Genomic DNA, 23,622 nt, shown 5'->3' on the forward strand with positions numbered 1-23,622 from the left:
TGTTTCTGTTTTGTAAATAAGTTCATTTGCATACTTTTTTTAGATTCTGCATATATTTGTCTTTGTCGGTCTGACTTCACTTAGTATGATAATTTCTAGGTCCACACATGTTGCTGCAAATGGCATTATTTCATTCTTTTTAATGGCTGAGTAATATTCCAGTGTATAAATATACCACATCTTCTTTATCCATTCATCTGTCGATGGACATTTAGGTCTTCCATGTCTTGGCTATTGTAAATAGCACTGCAGTAAACATTGGGGTGCATGTATTCTTTTGAACAATGTTTTTTCTCTGGATATATGCCCAGGAGTGGGATTGCTGGATCATATGATAGCTCTATTCTTAGTTTTTTAAGGAACCTCCATACTGTTCTCCATAGTGGTTGTACCAATTTACATTTCCACCAACTGTGTAGGAGGGTTCCCTTTTCTCCACACCCTCTCCAGCACTTATTGTTTATAGACTTTGATGATGGCCATTCTGACTGGTGTGAGGTGATATCTCATTGTAGTGTTGATTAGCATTTCTCTAATAATTAGTGATGTTGAGGATCTTTTCATGTGCCTTTTGGCCATCTCTATGTCTCTGGAGAAATGTCTATTTAGGTCTTCTGAGCATCTTTTGATTGAGTTGTAAAAATACTAATACTCAAGCCTCATCTCCACTAGCCGAGTCAATTTTTATGGGTGGAGCCTGTGTATGAGTATTTTTTTAAAAGCTTCTCAAATGATTCTAATGTCTAGTGAAATATCAGAACCACTGGTGTAATGAGAAAAGACTGCCACCACTGAGACTCAAATTCAGAACTTTGGTCCCCACTGAACACATGTGTTTACTGTAACAGATTTTACTAGTAGAGCATAAATGAAATGGCTTGCTACAGAAATGAAGCTTAGTCCATTGTAGTCTACCTGTAGCATTGTAATGTGCAAAACAAATTGATGTCTTCTAGTTTTGAGAGAAATTCAAAAGATAAAAAATCACTTAAACAGATGGAAAGAATAGGTACTATTGAGCACTGTAAGTTCACTCTCAAAGTGCTAGTGTTTTTCTAAATGCATTGTCTGTGTGGCTTCACACTTAGCAATTATCACCTTATTACTGCTTAGCTAATTCTGGCCTCACATTTTAATGCTTCTGGTGTCAAAAAGGTGAATCTTTTCAAAAGTCTGATATCATCAGCAACGATGAATGTGAGAGACACTGTTTAAACCTACAGAACATTAATTACCTAAATTAACAGCTGATTTTTTAAGCAAGCCTTTATTTGGAAGGACACAGGAATTCTTTCCCAGCCCGAAATATATTTTGGTGAAATCTCATTAATTTACACCTTGCTAATTTTAAGATTGTGAGAATAGTGATAGACTGAAATTCACATTTATCTAAGGAAAAGATCTGGTAAGTGTTTCAGGTTAAGATTAAAAAAAAATAATAAAGAGGCCGGCTTCATGTTCACATGGGGACACAAGCGGTAACCACAGACCCAGGATCTGAACTGAACTGTAAAAACCAGCCCAGTTCATTTAATATTAATTACTTCCTAACCTCTGTGTTAGATGTTAGAATATACTTGAGTGAGTTCTTCCCAAGAAGAGGTTTACAGTGTGGCTGGGGATAGTCCAACGTAAATGTCTGAAGTTAAATATAGCAAAATAAATGTCAAGATGGTGGTTTTTACAGGATGCAGCGGAAACAGGTGGCCGTGTTTCTTTTCCTTCCAGGGCTATTTGTAATTATGTGTTTAATTATTTGTTGTCTGACACCCCAACCGGAATATATGGGCAAGGACCAGCACAGTCTGTGCCTCTAACTGGGCCAGCATCAGTAGAGTGGTCTCAGGCGCCCCTAAAATCAAGACATCATAGCACTACAACATGAACAGAGGTCTTGCATCCTCGTACATGTATGCAGTTAATTTAAATCCTTCTAATAATTTTGCTCCACTTTCTGTGGATAATTTGAAGGGTACCATTTCCTGCAATCATTCTTCATGATCTTGCTCTTCCTTCACTGTACCAACCACCTAAATTGTCTCTGATGGAGTTCAAAACAGGCCACCCTAGAATGTGCCACTTTGGCATGTGGATTATTTTGAGCTGAAAACAATCAAGGCCCATAAGACTCAGGAAGAACCTTTGAACTCCACTTACTGTCTAAAAGAATTTGCTGTCTAGGGCTTTCCTGGTGGTGCAGTGGTTGGGAGTCCGCCTGCCGATGCAGGGGACACGGGTTCGTGCCCCGGTCCGGGAGGATCCCACATGCCGCAGAGCGGCTGGGCCCGTGAGCCATGGCCGCTGGGCCTGCGCGTCCGGAGCCTGTGCTCCGCAATGGGAGAGGCCATAACAGTAAGAGGGCCGCGTACCGCAAAAAAAAAAAAAAAAAAGATTAGTGTTTTAAGTTTCTGGTGGGTCATTTCAAAGAGAACATTCAGGGACAATTATTTTTTTTCTGCTCTAATTGGAATATTCTTTTCATGAAAAAAACCATAATTGAGCTTAATGGTAAAGCATTTCAAATAATGTTCCAGTAAGATAAAAATAAAACAAGGGACATTTTATTATGTCAAAGGAAATAAAAATCTTTCTCAAAATTTTCTTAAATGGAATATATAATGAGAAAGAGTGACATATTTAGGGTATTAATATTGTGTTGTAAAAAAATGTCAAGAGTGGAATTATACTTTTAGGTTTACATGCTTTTTAACTTTCTAAAATAATAATCATGATATTTGAACTTTGTCTTTTTTAAAGATTTGTCAGGTAGGTCATTTATTACAAGACATTTCAGTTACCTAACTAATATGAAAACAAATTTTTTTTAGTGTTGCTCAACTGGAATTATTAAAAAAGGTATGACTATTTGTATTTAAACACTCAGAACTCTAAGGCTATGAAATTCTTATGAGTCATTTTCCCTTCATGCTATAATAAATTAAGAACTTTTGAAGTTTAAAAAGCTATATATGCAAGATCTATAACTATTCATTTGTGTGGTTCTGCTGTAGTTGGAAAATCAGATGACAAAATATAAACCGCACACAATTAGACATATTTAAATTTTTAATTTGATGCACTTCACACTCAATGAGTATAAATGCAAGACTAAAATTTATGTTGGCACAAATTATGAAGAAATATTCAACAAACAGTTATAGTCATCTCCTAAAGATATAAGATTTATATTCTTACTATATCTTCACATATTATTGCTTTAATTAGCAGAAAATATTTTACTTTTGGTTAAAGTTATAGATTAAAAAAACCCACCAGATTCTGGTGGGCTTTTTTGTGTTGTTGTTGTTGTTTGTTTCACGTATTTACCTGATTCATTTAAGAAAGCGAAAAGTATAGTTCTGTCACTTCTCGGTAAATGCACGTTTGATTGGAAGCAATCACTTTTTGCGAGTTAAATTAGTGCATTGAATGACTGAATTGTATGTTCCAGAGGTGATAATCATATTTCAGAATACTCCATTAACAGTAGAAGGGTAGAGCAGAGTAAGAGAGTTGAGATCCAGAACTTGATCTAGAGGCTGGGATGGAGGGAAGCCAGAGCCAGGATGTCAACTCTAGATTGAAACCCTTTTGGTAGAGAGTCTACATCAGAGAAATCCAAAATGGGTGTTCTAGGCATGATTCTGAAGAAGCCAGGGGTAGTCTTTGAAGGTGGTGTATTGTACAGTCATCAGCATCCATCATAAAATCCACTTGCAGTCATTCGGATGGAGTTCTAAGGAAGAGCTCTTGTTCTGAAGGAGAAAACTGTAGCGATTCAATCAGGGTCCCAGGTGACAGGATCTTGGTGCTGCCCCAGCCTGGGGGAGGGGCAATGCAGTCAGTGTGTAGCTGTTCCTCTCACCTTCCCCCTCAGTCTATCTTGGTCTTTGGGGTGCAAGGCGACTGCCTCAGCCTCCTTCCTGTGTTCTAGGATTCTCCCAGTGATGCCTTGTCCATGAGTAGTTGCTAGTTGTTCTTCCTGTGATGGGGAGTGAAGTCAAAAACAACCTCTGTCACCATCTTGGCAATGTCACTCCTCTATTCTTTTGGACTCTATTACTGAGTACAGTATCCCAAATGAAAACTTTCAGCACTTTGCACTCTCAGTTCCTCAAATTCTTCTTTTCCAATTATCTTGTCCTTCACTCGACTTTACCAACCTACTCCCAAGGTCACATTGCAGATATTATCTTCACCAATTACTAGACTTTCTTCAGGGTCTCAAACTCTCCAAACATACTCTTATCTTTCTGGTTTACTTTCTTCAGTACCAAGTATTACAAAACTTCAACCCCCTGGGGCATATAATCTATTGATGATACTGCTTTTTCTCTGTCACTTATCCACTTTCGTTTCTGATTTCACTCCTTGTAAAATGTGATGTCTCTACATTATATTCCCTTCACTGCATATACCTTAATTCCTTGCCCCCATATCCTTTGTAGACATTCACTTGTAAAGCTCAAGCTCTGCTTCATCATTAAATGCAACCTTCTGCTTCATCAGCTGTGCACGTGGCACTAAAGAACCTAGTGCTGTGGTAACAGGTCTTGGTTTATATTCATGATCACTAGTCGCAAGTAGCATCTTAGCATTCCAGCATTAACTTTTCTAAATGACTGTTTCACTTCCTATCTCTATTCTAATCCCTCCTCACTCCTCCATACTTTCAGATGATAATCTTTCTTCTGAATTTACTGAGAAACAAAAACAAACAGGACTGTGGAATACAGAATATTTACACACTTCTCACCATCACATCTACCAAATTAGCTGTATCAGTTGGAACCATTATATTCTGCTTACATATCTGATCCTATGGGTGAAATTTCTCAGTTCCTATCTGTGGTCAGCCTGTATATATAAAACAAGGGGCTTCCCTGGTGGCGCAGTGGTTGAGAGTCCGCCTGCCAATGCAGGGGACACGGGTTCGTGCCCTGGTCTGGGAAGATCCCACATGCCGCGGAGCGGCTAGGCCCATGAGCCATGGCTGCTGAGCCTGCGCATCCGGAGCCTGTGCTCCGCAACGGGAGCGGCCACAACAGTGAGAGGCCCGCGTACAGCCAAAAAAAAAAAAAAACAACAAAAAAACATACACAAGTATATATATATATTCATGTGTATATACACATACATGTATGTTTAAATATTTTATAAAGTATTGTAAATGAACTGACTTCCTTTAAGTACACGTTCCATTTTTGCTATTATTAAACTCTCTTTACAGTAAAAAAAAAAAAAAAAAAAAACCTGAAAGAAATATATTAACTTCTTATCTTCACAACCTTCATTCTGTTTCTAATCACAGCAGTGATACTTCTGACCACTGCCTCTTTACCAATGGAAAAGTCCTCAAGGCCACAAATGTGCTCCATACTTTTAAAGCCAGTGCTCCATTCTTGGGCTTCATCTTTCTCAAACTATCATAAAATTTGACACAATCAGTCCCATTCTTAAAGTAACGTACCCTCTAGGCATCTAGAAAAATCAGTGTTTTTTTGGGGTTTCACCTTCTTCTGCCCTTCTTCATCTCAATCTTGATTTCTCTTCACGTCTTCAGTTCTATATGTGTGAGTGTCTTATCCTTTCATTTATTCTGTGCCTACCTACACTCGCTCCAAAGGCGATATCTTCAGGGCTTCCCTGGTGGCGCAGCGGTGGAGCGTCCGCCTGCTGGTGCAGGGATTGCGGGTTCGTGCCCCGGTCTGGGAAGATCCTACATGCGGTGGAGTGGCTGGGCCCCGTGAGTCATGGCCGCTGAGCCTGCGCGTCCGAAAGGTGATATCTTCAAACCTCGTGGCTTTAGATGCCATCTATATGCTGACAACTCTCAACTTTATATCTTTAAACCCACTTCTCTAGCTGTTCCATTACTCAGGCAAAACAATTAATCATTTTTAACTCCTCTCTCTCTCACTTATTCCATATTAAATCAATCCTCACATTCTTTAAGTCCTGTATTCCTAACATATCACAAAATGACCACCTATCACCACCCTCATGACTGCCAGCCTTGCTCAAGATGACATTATCTTTTGTCTGTTCGACACTAATGCAAGATGTTAATAACAGGGGAAACTGGGGTGGGGATGTGTGTGGGGCAGGCATAGGGACTACATGAGGACTCTTTACTTTCCTCTCAATTTTTATGTAAATCTAAAACTGCTCTAGAAAATAAAGTCTATTAAAATCCCTAAAAATCTTACATGCTAAAAGTCTATTAAGTCTGTAGCCAGTTAAACGTTTCTAGTGGTATAACATTTAACTTCAGCATCTATACTACTGAACAAACTGCATTTCCTTTTAATTACTAAGTAAACAAAATTAAATATTTTATAGCATATTGTCTGTTAGCAGAATATGGTCTTCTTTGGAAAAAACCCTCAGTTTAAATACAGTGTCTTCAAAAGGAGAAATATAATTGCCTTCCTAAATGTAGGAGGATTGGGTCTGTCTTTTACGCAAGTGCAGTAATTATAGTGGTATCCTACAGTGATGTCAATTTTTCACAAAATTCCCTGAATAACAAAAAGTAAACAAATAGCCCAGGACATTCTGAATTGTAGTCTTTAGCTAATGCAACATTTCTTTGATGGTTACAGTTTATTTTTAAAACTAGAGGTCTCTATTACATAAAATATCTATTGTCATTTTAATGTAGAATATTTAAGGTATTAATAGCTAAATCGGTTTATGTTTATCAAAACTGAGGAAAAACTGGAACTCCAAGGAGTTGCATGATCTTCATTTCACGAAGTAGCTGTAGAAAGTCTTACATTGGCCTATCTACATGGGATGTATTCACGTGATGACCTAGGTATGACGGGCACAATGGATGTGTTGAGGGGAAAAAAAAGGCAGTAAATACCTTGTTGGATGACCGATAGCATTCAGGAATTTTTCCAGTACATTTCCCACTTCATTCATTTATATGCATTCAGGGCATGTCGGTTTGCTTTCATTTATTTGCTTACCTCATAGTTCTTTATCAGGAGGCTAAACATGCTAGAACTTGCACACTATTAGTGGAAGCAGTCTCCATTTACAGATACTCTCAGGTGAACTGGACAGCAGCATTCCAAGCTGGTAACTTTTAAAGCATGTGTTGCTGTGTGATATTCTAAACATGAGAAGCCGCCATTCTCTATCAGGTTGGATAATGTGCTTCCTCATTTATATATATAACCTATACACAAGGAGGTTTGAGTCAGATATTTGAGAATATTTTTCATACTGTTTCTAGAAACTTCTAGCCAAATGCAGAGTAGACCAATCATGTTTGAACTCATCCAACTTAGAAAGTACTTCATTGGGAAAACGTTCTTTAAACCAGCAGTTCTCAACTCTGAAGGTCCTAGACAATTTTTCTGGAGGTCTGTGAGGTCAAAACTGCTTTCATAATAACTTAAAGATGTGTTTCACCCTTTTTACTATATTGACTTTGTTTTGATAGTACAAAATAAATGGCAGGTAAATCTGTTTACAGTTGGTTCTAGTGACTCAGATGGTGGGCAGTGATTATGTTCAAAGAAAGGTGCAAGGAAATATTTTGAAATTTTGGAATCTGAACGTTACTCTAGTGAAAGAATGCTTACTACCGTCTCATTGGTTTTCATATGTACAGAATTAGAATTCTGTTTTAAGAAATGTGCTCTACATATCTGTTTTCCATCTTTATTCCATCAGCACTGTCTCCTTTGACTTTCGTAATATTACTAAGGCTATGATGGCAGTGATGCATTGCAATTAAAGTGTGCCAGCTTTATTCTACTTACTATTTAGGGGAAGAAATATTTTCTTCATATTTCAATACTGTATAAATTTTGCAAATCATGACTACATTTCCATTTACTTATTCCTTGCTGTTATTTAAAATAGAGTTTTCTCTATCACTGTTAAGCTAAGTTGATCATAAACATTTTCTACTAGGAAATATGTAAAACAAAATACTTAAATATTTTTCTGTATTTTAAAACACTTATCCTACTGTGTCATTAACTTTTTTTCTTATATTAAGCAATCCAGCTACTGCTATAACCGTAGATTATTTTAGATAACAGTCATCAAAATTATTCAGAGGAAATTAATCAAAGTTTCTTGGTGAAGAGATTTCTGGAATGATATGGCTGTTGGTTCAGTTACAAAATAACCAAGATTATAATAGACAGTTGCAGAAGTTTGGAACTCAGAAGCTTAAATATAATTCAACAAATAACGAGGTGTCCATTTCTGTTTCAGAAACATTTTTAGAAACATTGCACTTTTGGAATCTCTTGTAGTTGTTTGAAACTTCCATTAGAAGTGACCGATAACCACGTTTATAGATTATGTATGCAGAAGTTCACTCCCAAGTCAGTTTGCATCTTCTCTTTAAAGGAAGAGTATAATATTTTAATTATAAAGTTTTCTATTTGAATCTTATTCAGTTAAAGAAGGATTTTGTTCCGTCTTAACTTTCCACCCCAGGAAAGCAACCCATATAAATGCAGTTAGGTGCCTATAAGTGAAAACAGTTTCATTCATGGAGAAGTTGCAGGGTAAGTAACTTCCACTCCATATGTTTCTGTCATTTTGGAAAATTGTAATCTGGAAAGATATTTGTATGATAGAGGAAAACATTTCTTCCTTTTATCATTGTAATTATCCCTTTTATCATTATAGTCCTTTTCAAACACTTAAAGGTTCTCTTCTGAATAAAAGCTGATTATTAGACTATGATGTCTTCCCTATCCTCTGTGGGAAATTAAGCACTAGTCCTTTGATTTATCAATCAAAAAATATCACTTGTTTCCCCTTCTCTTAACATACATATCTTGCTGTTTTTTTGTAGTCTGCTTATTTATGAAACATATTTTTGAAGACTTTTTCTTTTCTAGTTATTCTTTTCATGAATTTTATTTTGAAATAACATTGTATCTCTTTCTAATTTTGGCTATCTAATTCTTATTTTAAGAAGAGCTTGAGCCTTAGCTGTAATCAATTAAGAGTAATTACTTGTTTTTAAATATTCTGTTAGTTTCTAACTTGTTTTTCTTTGTGGTTTTTTAGATACAAGTCATGTGGCTTTTTTTTTTTTTTTTTGCTGTTCGCGGGTCTCTCACTGTTGTGGCCTCTCCCGTTGCGGAGAACCGGCTCCGGACGCACAGGCTCAGCGGCCATGGCTCACGGGCCCAGCCGCTCCGCGGCATGTGGGATCTTCCCGGACCGGGGCACGAACCCGTGTCCCCTGCATCGGCAGGCGGACTCTCAACCACTGCGCCACCAGGGAAGCCCGTCATGTGGCTTTTAATAAGATTTCCGTTTTCCATGTTTTATAAAGGTTTCACCACACATTTGTAGAAACAGATTTTTCTGACTCACTAGCAGGTTGTCACCTGTGTAGATGGCCTATAGGGTGGCAGGCACTTTCGTAATACCCAGGCTGAATTGCTAGAGTACGGAGCCATGAGGAAGAGTTTCCAAATCCTGTTATAGTAAGTAAAATTGAGTAGTTTTGTACTGAATATTCTTGTTCTTAATGTTTACATTCCTCTAAAGAGTTTTACAATTCTAATCACATTTCATCTTTGCATTTCTGTAACTGATGTTTCTGCAATTTCCTTTTCTTTTGGTTAAAACAACGAGGAGTAACAGTATTTTTATACCCATGTTCAACATTAGTTGGAGATTAAGCCTGGTGATTCAAGACCTGTGATAAAAGATTAAAACTTGGGACAAAAATGGCGATTTCATTTCTTTCATTAAATTTCATGATGCTGGAATTCACTACAGTATCCAAAGGCAAAGAGGCACATAGCCCAGTGCTCTTACAAAGCTTCCTTCTGAAAGCAGACATCTGTTGTGTGTTAATTGAGTAAAATGAAACAGGGAAGGAAGGATTGTTTGTTCCCTGGGTACTTTATTAGTGTTCTCTACTATTCAGGTTCTCAAAGAGGAAAGTGGGAAATATATACATCATGGTGCTGATCAAATACAAGTGCTGTTGTCATGAAAATTAATATTATTTGACAATGTTTTGTCTTCCTTTGATGTGAGACAAGATGATATTATTCTCTGCGCAAACACTTTAGCATATTGGTTAGGTGAATGCAACTTGAAGTCAGTGTTAATAAAGATCAATATCAAAACCTTTGTGAGATACCAGTTACAAATTAAATATACTTAGTGTTTTCTCACACATCTTGATGAGACTTTTCTACTCTATGGAAATAGATGCCCTATAGTTGTCTGTAATTTGGATAAAATTAGCACCAATTAAGTGTCCCTTATCAAGAAACCACACCATAAACACTTGTAATATTGCTGCCCCAGGTGATCCAATGGAATCCTGAAGTGTTCTCTCAACTACAGATTTGTCACATAATATCATAGCTTTGATTCTACAGTTGCTATGGTACCCTGAACAAATACTCAGTATTAGTCTCTCAGGACATAAATTAAGAATCATCAGTATTGTAGGATGTCAGGTGCTTAGCTCCCACTGACCATGATGCTGTTTTAATTTATTGAAAAGAAAAGAAAAATAACTCTGAGCTGAAATAAACTGTTTAATAGAATGCTTTGTATATAAATAAATAGTCACATAAGATTATCTAGGTCAATACATGTTAAAGCAATGCCAGTAATCGTTAGACTCATTAAGGCATCAAGTCCATCCAATTCTTGAATATTTCAGAAGTTCATTATATAGAGATAAAGCAATGAAATATTCTAGATTCACATGATACTATTATTTAAGATAACATTCTTAAGAGCTCGAATCCTTGGATATATTCAATTGGCTTAATTCTATTGTAGATACCTTGGAATTAATTTTGATTTGGCTTAATATATAAATATAGCAACTGAAATGTATGCCATATTTACTCTTATTGTGTTTATTTTAACGTCTTTATTGAGATCTAATTCATATACACTTTTAAAGTGTTCAATTCATTGGTTTCTAGTAAAATAGAGTTGTCCCACAATTACTACAATCTAAGTTTAAAACATTTTCGTTATCTCAAAGAAGAAAACACAAACCCATTATCAGTCATTCCCCAGTCTCCCTATACCCCCAGCCCTTGGCAATCACTAGCCTACTTTCTATCACTGTGGAGTTACCTATTTTAGAATAGGTAACTCCTATTCTATAGATTCTATATTCTATAGCATCTATAGAATATATGGCCTTTTGTGACTGGCTTCTTTCGCTTAGTATAGTGTCTTCAAGGTTCCTCCATATTGTAGCATGGATCAATACTTCATTCTCTGTATGGCCGAATAATAGTGCATTGCATGGATACAGCACATTTTTTTCTTCATTTTTCAGTTGATGAGTATTTGGGTTATTGGGTTGTTACACTCCTTGTCTACTATGAATAATGCTCTTATGAACATTCATTTACAAGCTTTGTGTAGATGTTTTTATTTCCCTTGGATTGCTGGATCATATGGTAACTCTGTTAACGATTTCTTTTATTGGTGTATCGTTGTTTTACAATGTTGTGTAAGTTTCTATTGTACAGGGAAGTGGAGTTCCCTGTGCTATATAGCAGGTTCCCATTAGTTATCTAATTTATACATATTGGTGTATATATATCAATCGCAATCTCCCAATTCATCCCACGCCCCCCTTCCCCCCTTGGTGTTCAAATGTTTGTTGTCTGTGTGTCTATTTCTGCCTTGCACCAAACTCTTTTCCACAGTGGCTGTACCATTTTCCATTCTCACAAGCAATGTCTGAGGGTCCCAATTTCTCTGCATTCTCACCACCACTTGTCAGAGTTCATCTTTTTTATGACAGCCAACCTCGTGGAGGTGAAGTGGTACCTTATTGTGGTTTTGATTTGAATTTCCTTAATGACTAATAATGCTGATCCTGTTTTCATGTACTAGCTGGCTATTTGTATATTTTCTTGGGAACAACTTATTCAGATTCTTTGTCCATTTTTTTAAAAAATATTGAGTTGTGTTTTTTGTATATTCTGGATATAAATCCCTACTCAAATACATGATTTGCAAATATTTTCTCTCATTACATATATTGTCTTTTCAACTTGATAGTTTCATTTGAAGCATAAAACTTTTAGAAATAATTTTAATCAAGTCCAATTTGTTTATTTTTTCTTTTGTTGCTTGTGCTCTGCTGTTCTGTGTAAAAAACATTGACTATTTCAATGTCATGAGGATTTACTCCCATGTTTTCTTAGAGTTTTATAGTTTTATATATATTTAGGTCTATGATTCATTTTGAGTTAATTTTTATAAATGAGGTGAGCATAATTCAGAATTATGCTTGTGGATATCTAATTGTCCTGGAACTACTTGTTGAAAAGATAATTCTTTGCCTCACTGAAGTATCTTGACACCCATATCAAAATCCAGCTGACCCTGGACTCTTGATAGACATTTAGGTCAATGGAATAAAAGTGTATCCTTCTGCCAGTAAAGCATTGTCTTGATTACTACAGTTTTAGTTAAGTATTGAAATCAGGAAGTGTCAGTTCTCCAGATTTATTCTTCTCTTGTAATTCTTCTGTTCCTGTTTTCATACTTTTGTTGTTGCTAAGAATGTTGAGCTTCATCACAGATTTAACCACATGTGTTCCCAAAGAGAGGGAAATACTGGCACTAAAGTACAGCTACTTGGAAAATTATTCTGGGTTGGTTTTGTTTTGTTTTGGTTTTGGTTTTGGTCACTAAGGTGACAATAAAACCTTTGGGGAAATAATTGATTCACATCATTGGGAATGTAATTTTTATCATTCATTCACTGTAAGGTCCACTTAGAGAAAACTGTCTCCAGGTTTCCCAAAATAGTTTCCTTAAAATGGGAATCTCTCAAATCTGAACCATGTGTCATTCTTTATTGAATTACTCAGTTGAACCATTCACTTAAAAGCAAACTTATTCCTTTTGCTCTGAAGAATTTAATTCTGTCATTCAGTTGAGATATAGTACTTTCATTAACCCTATATAATAATTGCACTGTTACCTTAGCTCATTAGAAAATTTATAGTTTAGTAAATTATTTCAGCAATTACATTTATGCCCTGCTTATTACTTGTTTAACATTTCTTAAACATTTTAACAATTGTCTGGTAGGCAATAAATCTACTCACTTTACGTGGAAAGTACTTGGAAGAAATTTAGTAGCCAGTTTCATGAAAGGCCTGTGAAATTCAGTGACATGTATTTAAAAAGGCGGCCAGTAAGGAAACTGATAAATAATTCTGGCAAATCACACCTATTATCATGGATTACAAGACCACAGAACATTTAGTATTCTGTTAAAGTGAGATCACATTTTAATTTTGAATACCTTAGTAAGAATTAGCTGGAGTCACTGAATATAAATCATCCAATAATTTCCATATAGGTAGCAATAAGATATTATATTTAATAACGAAGTTAATTATGACATTGAAATATATGTATAATCATGTAACACATGCTATATACTTAGCAAACTTCTCAAAAGGCAACCACTTTCCATCAGAGATCACCAGCAAGTTTTAGTAAAATGTTCCTGTTGATTTTAATGATTTGTTTTTAGGTGAAGAGCATATTGTGGTATAATCCTTAATGAAATGGTTCAGAATATTTCAGTTCCAATTAAAAATATCTGGAAAATTAGTCTGTACTAATTATTTAAAGTCAGCAAGTTGTCATGCCCACTTATTCCTTACAAAGGCTCTACATTACATGAGTTGGGTTTAGGGAATTTGTGAACAGGACACTTATCTGAATTTGTGCCATCTTTCCTCATTACCTTAATCAAATTCCAAACTGCAAAGATTATAAAGACACCCCACTGTGGATGCCCTAGAGCAGAGTTGGAGCAGGTTGGCCAGAAAGAGTTGCCAGAATACCCAATGCTAAACATGTCACTTCAATTTCTGTGACATGGGTCCCGCTCAGTTGCTAATGGAAAGATGTATCAAAACTGATTATCAGTGGTTTCCAGCCAGATTTAGGTAAGGATGTATGTAATAAAAATAGAAATGGGTTTACGTGCTATTGTCTGCATCACCTAACAGGCTTTCCTTTTCTCGTCTTTCCTTTGTCATTTTATTTCCCTTTCTTTTCAATGATGGAGATTAACATTTTCCAGGAATTGCAAGTCCTTTTTAGCTGAAGTCATTGTCTCCATACTATCAAGTCTTAGACGGTAGCTGGACCTTATTATACTGCCAGTTTGATCAGATTATAATATATGGTGTAAACATTTTTCTTGAATCATAAATTTTTGGGAATCTACCCAGATTTCAGCCAGACTGGCCAGGGCCTTACCAGAGTAGCAATAGGAACAAAGCAATTATTCTGTGCTCAACAGTAAGTATTGAACTGAATTTATCTGGCATATGGAAGTTTTAGGATACTATGGATATAGAATTTGCAAATTATGGTCTTCTTTCTTGGCATAGATATTTAACAAAAGTGGAAGGGCATCTGTTGCTTTAGCCTACCCAACATTAATTTATTCTTTTTTTTTTAAACATGCAAAGACTATTCTAAGCACTTGAAATCTATACATGAATAAAATGAATATCCCTTCTGCATGGAATTTGCATTCCAGTGGAGAGAGACGGAGACAATTTATATATAAATCATATGACTGCTGGAAAAAAACAGGTGTTCTTGCTTTGGGTGCAGGTTGCAATGTTAAATATGGTGTCTGGCCTCAGATTTGAATAAATACATGGAAAATGTTAATGAAAGTTAATCATGCAGATAACTGTTGAAAGAAGGTTCCAGGCAGAAGGAACAGTCAGTGCAAAGCCCCTGATGGGAAGGATCAAGTAGAGAAAGAAACAGGAAGATATATGAGAGCACCGTGTTTTTTTTTCCAAATTTATTTATTTTTGGCTGTGTTGGGTCTTTGTTGCTGCGCGTGGGCTCTTCACTAATTGCAGTGAGCGGGGGCGTCTCATTGCGGTGGCTTCTCTTGTTGCGGAGCATGTGCTCTAGGCGTGCGGGCTTCAGTAGTTGTGGCTCGCGGGCTCTAGAGCGCAGGCTCAGTAGTTGTGGCGCATGGGCTTAGTTGCTCCACGGCATGGGGGATCTTCCTGGACCAGGGCTCGAACCCGTGTCCTCTGCATTGGCAGGTGGATTCTAACCACTGCGCCACCAGGGAAGTCCCAGCACCGTGTATTTATGAAACTGTGTGTGTCCTTGAGTAGGTGAACGAGCATGGGATCTGGTGCACAAGTGGGAACAGGGAAAGTTAAAGTGTGTGTGTATCTGCAGCACTTTCAAGAACCTCACAGCCTGTGAGAGAGAGACGATGACTATTGTAATTTAGTTTGATAAGCTTAAGATCAAGGGTAAAGGTAAACAACAGACATAGCAGAGTATTTGTTTTTAATGTGAAGAGGCTTTTATTTGCTTTTCACAATCTAAATGCCTAAGAATACACTAAATGTCACAAGACCTTCATCAACAGTTCATTCCTTACTTAATATCAGAATTTATAACTGTGAATGAGGAAAATAAAAAAATAAGTTTTTATTTGGTAAAGATTTTGGTTTCTTAAATTTAAAAACTTTACTTTTTAAAAAATTTTATATTGGAGTATATTTGACTTAAATGTTATGTTTCTGGTGTACAGCAGTGATTCAGTTATACATATATCTATTCTTTTTCAGATTCTTTTCCCATATAGGTTATTACAGAGTACTGAGTAGAGTTCCTTGCGCTATACAGTAGGTCCTTGTTGATTATCTATTTTATATATAATAGTATGTATATGTTAACCCCAACCTACTAATTTATCCCTCCTTCTGACGTTAGAACCCCCAGACTGGGGAGCCTGACATGGGGCTCAGAACTCTCACTCCTGTGGGAGAATCTGTGTGATATAATTATTTTCCAGTTTGTGGGTCACCCACCTGGCGGGTATGGGATTTGTTTGTATCATGAATGCACGCCTCCTGCCACCTCATTGTGGCTTCTTCTCTGCCTTTAGAAGTAGAGTATCTTTTCTGGCAGGTTCCAGTCCTTTGTTGTCAATGGTTATTCAGCAGTTAGTTGCGATTTTGGTGTTTTTGTGAGAGGAAGTGAGCTCAGGTCCTTCTACTCCACCGTTTTGTCTGGGGATTGGAAAATAAAAACTTACTTTGTTCCAGATCAACCTTGACAAGTGCATGTGGCCTTGGGTCCCTCTTAGGGAAGGATGGACCTTTGCCTTTACTCCAGTCCTATTTGTTCTTAAAGGTTGTAAGGAAAGAGAGGCACTTTTGAAGGCACTGGATCAACACCAATCCCCAATCCAAACAGCACGGACCTCTAAGAGAGGATCCAGATTCTCTTGGTCCCTTTCCTATTTGTCCAGATTAATGCTAGAGTGGGTGGAGTATCGTCCCACCAGTAGTAAAGGGTCATTCTCTTGATGCCCTTCTTCTCCACAGGCCTCGCTGCAGGTAGGGCCTGCAGATTCCTCTCCTTCAGCCGCCTCAGAATCTGTTCTATCTTCCCCTCCACCTGCCAGGAACTTCCAACTCCATGACTCTGTGGCTGCATCCGCTGCAGCCCGGCCTAAGCTCCATAGCAGAGAATTTAAGAAAAGCTACATCATTTGGGCCAGGGTAACTGTACTGACCTCTACTCAGTGTGTTCCAAGGGCCAGCAGCATCAGTATCACCTGGCAGCTTGAGAAATGGAAAAATCATGAACCCTGCTTGACACCCACTGAGTCATTATTGGCATTTTAACAAGATCTTAAGGTGATTCATAGAATGTTAAAGTTTAAGAAGCCTGTTTTAAAGGATTTTTTTTTTTTTTTTGGTGATACGTGGGCCTCTCCCGTTGCGGAGCACAGGCTCCGGACGCGCAGGCTCCGCGGCATGTGGGATTTTCCCGGACCGGGGCACGAACCCGCGTCCCCTGCATCAGCAGGCGGACTCTCAACCACTGCACCACCAGGGAAGCCCTTAAAGGATTTTAGGAGTAGAGTCGTAGTCCATTGCATAGAGAAGAGAGAATGTGAGCAAAGACATTGGGGAAAGAAAGAAAATGAGCGTGACTGCCACCCAACCCACTCTGTTGTGGGCTAAAAATACAAAAAGCTCAGGGCTGCTGGAGAACAAAAGAAAACCTGGGATTACCCTGGTAGGTAATATGAGAGAGTAAATGGGAGGAGGGTTTATGTGCTCATCTGGGCACTGGGAGCTCTTGAGGGGTTCCTCAAGTGGGGAGATAAGATCGGAATTGGATGTTGGCCAAGTCTCCAAGGTGAGGTCTGAATCACACCCTGGGTATTTTCCATTGCATTTTCAACATCCTTAACGCAAATTTAGAAAATATAACACTTCCACCAGTGTCTTGTATCATTTTGGGTTTTTCTTTGTATGTTATTTTACATAAGAAATGTCATGCATCACTCACAATATTGTGAGCCTTTTTTCCAAAGTTAAATATCATAAAATAGCTTTATGAATTCTAATTAAACATCTTAATGTCTGCAGAGTGTTCTGTCAGAGTGATGGATTATAATTAAACAAAACTCTCAGTAATCATTCAGGTCAGTTTGACTTTTTCATGAACATAATGAAAGAGTTTTTATGTGTCTGATATTATTTTTCAGACATTTCAATACATGAATTTTTAAAAATATGAATGTTAAAACTTTTGTTATACATTTCCAAACTGCATTACAAAATTTAATTTCAAATATAATAAATAACAAGTATCATATTCTATTTAAACTCTGCTGTTCTTATAGTTGTACCAAAATATTCCTTAAATATCTAATAATACCTGTCTGTAATTAAGCTTTCCAAGTAGTTACCATATATCCCATATTAGTATTCCTATATTAAAATCCCAAGTGATAGAAAAGCTGAAAATTTATAAATTGAAGAAAAAGTACAAAAAGATAACATTTCTCATTCGTTAAGTAAATGATTTGGGAACTGCCCTTGGTAATGCCAAATAGGTGGGTTTTTCCCAAGTAGATATTTGAAAGAAAATGAAAATGTGAAATAATCCGACATTCCAGAATAATTAGTCAATCATTATTGGCCTATTACCTTATTCTTCTAATTTTTATCCTGATAGAAAATTAATCTTTAATGAGGCATGAACGTTGAGCATCCCGATTCCTCCCCAAATAATGAAATTGGATGCAAGACTGTATCTGAAGAAGCAAAATTAGTCTGGATGCCTGGCCTACTCGAATTTTATAAGAACTTTTAAGTAATATATATACAGACATGTTTGTACTTTAATAAATATTTTTGTCACATTTATCTAGCAAAATACGCAACACTTGATTTGAATAACTTGATGTAAAATATGATTAAATCCAACATGAGCCTAATATATTAACAAATACATGTTACATTAACTGCAGAAACATTAGAACTAGAGACATGTAGAATATCTGTAAAAAAATTTCTGGTTCAACATTTATCTATATAAAGCAGAAACTAGGAAAAGTGAGGTCCACAAAAACCTGCACAGGTTACATAAAGGAGAACTTTGATGGTAAGAAAGTAAACTTGGATTATGTATTTAAAAGTAATTCTGTTAGGTGTATATATAAACTTAAGAATTGTGGATGTCAAAAAAAGTGTGTATTACTAAAAATGTCTGAATGTTTGACATCTAGAAATAAAAATATTTGAGAGTTAATTTTGATACACCTTAACAATGTTTACTTCATGGGCACAAGTAATTGATGAAAAGGGTTTATAGAATGGTGAGGGTATGAAGAGAAATAGCTTTTTTCTCCTGGAAAATAATAATGCCAACTCAACTCTATATAATTCTTTCTAATGTTTAAAATGATTTAACTTGAATAACACTGACAAAGAGATCAGAGAATTGGGATTCATTTTCATATTTAGCAGTAATTTGACTTTGCACAAGGTGAGGAAGATTTGATTATCCTTACAGTTTTATTAAATACGGAAATTATTAACCTTATTTTACTGTAGTGCCATAGCTCAGCAGTCTGCTTGGAGAGGCAAGATTTTTGTCTTGAAGCTGCATATATGCATGGTAATTTCCACAAGATTTTGAAATATTCAATTGGAGGAATATGGTTGCTAGATATTGTTGTGAGGAAGAGAAGACACTAAAACTCTCTAAACCTACCCCATGGAACCCCACTCAGGCTAAACAACTTGGCAACTTAAACACCTATTGAAATGTGTTTATATACAGAAAAAATAAAATTGGAGATCTACCTCACATCATGTACAAAAATTAACTCCATCTTGATCTAGGACTTAAATGACAAATACAAAACTTTAACAAATTTTAGTTGAAAATACAGATTAATACTTCTCTAAGCTTTGCATAGGGAAGTAATTTTTAGCATTATTAAATACATCCTAACTAAAAAAATTGATAAATTTTGCTTAATAAAATGACTATTATTCATCCAAAGAGCTCTTAAATAAAATGGAAAAAATAAGTTATAAACTTGATAACACTTGCTGAAGATACTTGGAACACTTATAACTGACAAAGGGTTAGTATCGAGATTATAACATAAACATGTACAGATAAAAAAGAAAAGAAAGAGCTCCAAATAGAGTAATGAGCAGAAGACCTGAATAGGAACAAAAGAAGAAGATCATTGAGCCAATAAAAATATAAAGAGGTATCAACCATACTCCATTGATCAAGGATTGGCAAAAGTTTTAATATCTCACACCACCAAGTGTTGGCGAAGATATGCTCAAACAGGATCCCATCTAACTGCCTTTGGGAGGTAAGTTAGTAAATCATTTTGGGGAGACATTTTAGCATTATCTTGAAAAATTAAACATTAAAAAATATAACTTGGCAATTCTCCTCCTACGTATGTCTCCAGAGACTACTTTGCACAAATGCATCAGGAGATCTACACAAGAGTGTTCAGAGTAGCTCAAGCCTGCAAACAGTCTAATAGTTATGGACAGGAGGGTGGTGTACTGTCATGGCACCATCATGCAGTACGATCTGGTAAACCAGAACAAAGAGGCTACAGTGAGTCACCAATACGGATGAGTCTTAGCAGTTGAATTAAAAAAGAAAGTATTAGAAGATTACATAGAGCATGATACCCATTATTTTTATGTTTAAGTTAAAAACAACTAAAAGAATACATTTTAAAGAATATTTCTATTTGTACCATTATGTGTGTGTGTCTATATAAGTGTACATATATATACTTAGCATATGTATATGCACACATATATGCTATACTTAAATACACACATGCAAATATGTAAAACTATTTTCAAAATCTTGAGAATAATAAGGTAGGGGAGCACAGGTTAGAAACGGGGGAGGAGTGCCTAGGTAAGATTTTGTCAAATTCTAGACTCCATGTAGATGTTTATTTTATTATTGACTATATGAACTAATTCTATAATTAAAAATAAGTATTCCTACACATTCATGTATATATACAAAAAAGAATGTGTCATGCAAAAAACTTGCTTTTAAAAGGATTTTCTTATTTCAGTCATCTTATCTGAGGCATTTTCTATTTTGCTTTCAGCTTGATGATTTCCTGAATCAGATCCATAAGCTCCAGAGATCTTTGGATGAACAGAAAGAAACAAATGAAAACTTGGAACTTCAACTCAGGCACTTACAAAACTGGTAATTATTTCACAAAATATGTCAAATTCAAGATCGAGATCTTAGATAGGGAAATCTTGATGTCCTTTTTTCCTCATTTTCTTAACAAAAATAATGTTATAGATACTTAACTAGAAATATTAAAAGAAACTTACAGGCACTCAGTACTTAAATTTATGGGCTTCTTGGCTCTTATTGTTTTTTCCCCCCAATAAATGTTACATGTTATGATAAAGACAATTTAAATATCATTTAAAAGCAACTCTAGTTCTAAAGGTGTAAAATTTCTGAAAGGCAAAAGGAGCTTTCAGAATACATGTCACAAACTGAAAGGGTTATAATACCCGCAAGAAAACAGAAGTTGCAAACCATACAGTTTGCTGGGTAGTTGATAAGAGAATCACTGTACTTAAGTAATTGATAGACATTAAACACATATTCACAATCTATGTGGTAAGGGTGGCATGTTGTGTGAAAAATGTTTTTACCCCAGAGAGGTAACAATAAATTTGGTATAATTCTTCATACAAGGCAAAAGTGGACAGAGGTGTCAAACACTATGATTTGCATTAGAAAGAGACTGAAGGAGCAAAGCTAAGATTTGCACTCCAATTGATATGAATACTCTCAAAGTAATAGATCACCTGTGACTGAAGTTAAGGAAAAGCAACAAGCACCTCAGAAGCTAAGGGCTTTTGACTTTTAACTAGATAGACATTTTGCAGGAAAGTCATAGAAAAGCCCTCCAGCACTGGCAAGTACAATAGTATCTAGAAATAAATCAGGTGGAAGTAAAGCTATGATTTCCTTTGAGTTGGATGAAACAAAAGCAAAGTATAAAATTGTACATAGAGGAATATTTGAGACCTTTTTATATAGTATAGTTTACTGCTTCATATTTACGTTTAGATAAAGAAATTTACCTTAAGAAGAGACCCTATATAATCCTACTTGTAAAATTTAACTCAGTCAAGAATATACCTGGTCTTCCTCCTTTCCCATTAGTGCAAATGAAAATTTACTAATTGATTTGTAAGTAAAGCTTCCTCTCATCTGATCATCCAGCTTGTCTCTTTGTAAAAGGCTTCATCATTCACCCAGCCTTCCCTTCCGTGCCTGTGTCTTTCTCTAACATGGGGGAAGCTCTGACTGGTGGGAACTCTAAGGCCTGGGGAGACAAAGAGGCCTGCCAGTGGCCTTCCATTGACCATTGCATATGCACTGGTGAAGAGTGTGGGCCCCAGGATGGGCTTTCGTCTCAGCACACCCTTCAAACTTCTATTAAGCCCTGTCTTAAGTCTTGCTTAGTTCTTAAAAGCAAATTGGCCATAACACTTCTTGTTATCTTTACCTGGAGACAGTTTCTTACTTTGAGACTGCCTTCTCTATTTCCTCTAAAATCTGCTTGAAAAATGAATAATTAATTTCTTTCACTTATTTTTCTTTTAAGACCACTTAAAAGAAGACATTTCTCACTTTCACATTCTGCCTGGGAATCTTGTTTTTTTGACCCACAGGTTTATTACATGCTTGTTATAGGTTCCATGTTCTCACAGGTGACACTAATGCTAATTGTTGCACCAACGCATAAATGTCTCCCCTTCTCCAGCCTCCAGTGACCATCGCTTCACTGCTTTTACACCAGCCCTAACAACTTCCTCACCATCTTTCCATTCTCTACTTGTTGATGTCCCTAAACCAATGCCACCTATTTTGTTATGGCAGCCCCTCCCTTCCAGATACCAGTGTCTGAGATCTCTATTGCTGCAAAATGAATTACCCAAATACTTAATTGCCTAAAACATTTATTGTTTATCACAGTTCTGTGGGTTTTTCTGGGTTCAGCTGGGTGGTTCTTCTCCTTCACATAGAGGTGGCCGGGTTAACTCTTGCATCTGCATTCCACAGAGAGCTCCCTGAGGCTAGAATGTCCAAAATGACCTCACTCCTATATCGGATACTTCAGCTGGAGTGAGAAATGGCTGTTGCTTCTTGGGCTTCTCCCTTGCCCTGAAGATCACCCTGGGGAGTCACACAGTGCCCCTTCCTTCAGATTCTATTGGTCAGAGTCTATGGCAGGTCACTAGGCCATCCCAGGTTCAAGAGTTGAGGAAACTGGCCCCATGGCTTTATGGAAAGAACAATATGTGCACATAGGGACATCCTAGACATTGCTGCCATCATCTTTGCAGACAAGGCAGATACCACAAATGCAGCAACTTTTGATTAGACTTCACTCCTACCTATATTCCTCAGGCTAAATAAGAAGATAAGCTTTGCTATTTATTATTTCTGTGACCTTGAGCAAGTTACTTATAGAACTATATAACACCCCCTTAAAGACTGAATAAAATGTCATGTGCTGTGTCAGATGTTTCTTATACACTAATAAATATGCAACAAATACTAGTTTATTCATCTCACTCTACTTTTTTGTTTTGTTTTGTTTTGCGGTACGAGGGCCTCTCACTGTTGTGGCCTCTCCCGTTGCGGAGCACAGGCTCCGGACGCGCAGGCTCAGTGGCCATGGCTCACGGGCCCAGCCGCTCCGCGGCATGTGGGATCTTCCTGGACCGGGGCATGAACCCATGTCCCCTGCATCGGCAGGTGGACTCTCAACCACTGCGCCACCAGGGAAATCCCACTCTACTTTTTAAGAGGCAATTTCCTTCAGAGAAAATATTTAGAAAGAAAATTTTTGTGCAAAAAAGAAAATATATTTTAAAGAAATCTTGAAAATGCCTCCTAAAAAAATTTTAAAAAGTAATACTACTTGCCCTTGACTTCAACTACATAAACCTATAACCTCCTATTGGGTATGTTTTCTTACCTGTTTTGAAATCGCTTTGTAAGATTATTCACATTTTACTAAACAGCGTTTTATAATAATAATCCTGACATTACACACCTTAAACTCCTGTTAGACTAAAAAATGTCAGGAACACAATATTGTGATATAAAAAGATAGGCACTAACCAGTAAAATAAACGTCAGAAATTTTTCCCTTTAAACATTGTTATCTGTCATTTTAAGGAAAATATTGTAAATATTAGAAAACTA

At 36.6% G+C, this 23,622-nt stretch overlaps 1 protein-coding gene across 1 annotated transcript in view; it reads left to right on the plus strand.

The window, feature by feature from the left end:
- CCDC102B (coiled-coil domain containing 102B) overlaps window positions 1-20,587 on the plus strand; it is a 165,921-nt gene extending 145,334 nt beyond the window's left edge. Inside the window, exon 7 of the mRNA XM_027118730.1 lies at window positions 20,480-20,587. Coding sequence (XP_026974531.1) covers window positions 20,480-20,587 — 108 coding nt within the window. The remainder of the gene's footprint in view (window positions 1-20,479) is intronic.
- The last annotated feature ends 3,035 nt before the right edge of the window (window positions 20,588-23,622 follow it).

The sequence above is a fragment of the Aethalodelphis obliquidens genome, unplaced genomic scaffold (genome assembly GCF_003676395.1).
Source record: "Aethalodelphis obliquidens isolate GAN/ISIS:26980383/991018 unplaced genomic scaffold, ASM367639v1 scaffold19, whole genome shotgun sequence".
Taxonomy (NCBI): domain Eukaryota; kingdom Metazoa; phylum Chordata; class Mammalia; order Artiodactyla; family Delphinidae; genus Aethalodelphis; species Aethalodelphis obliquidens.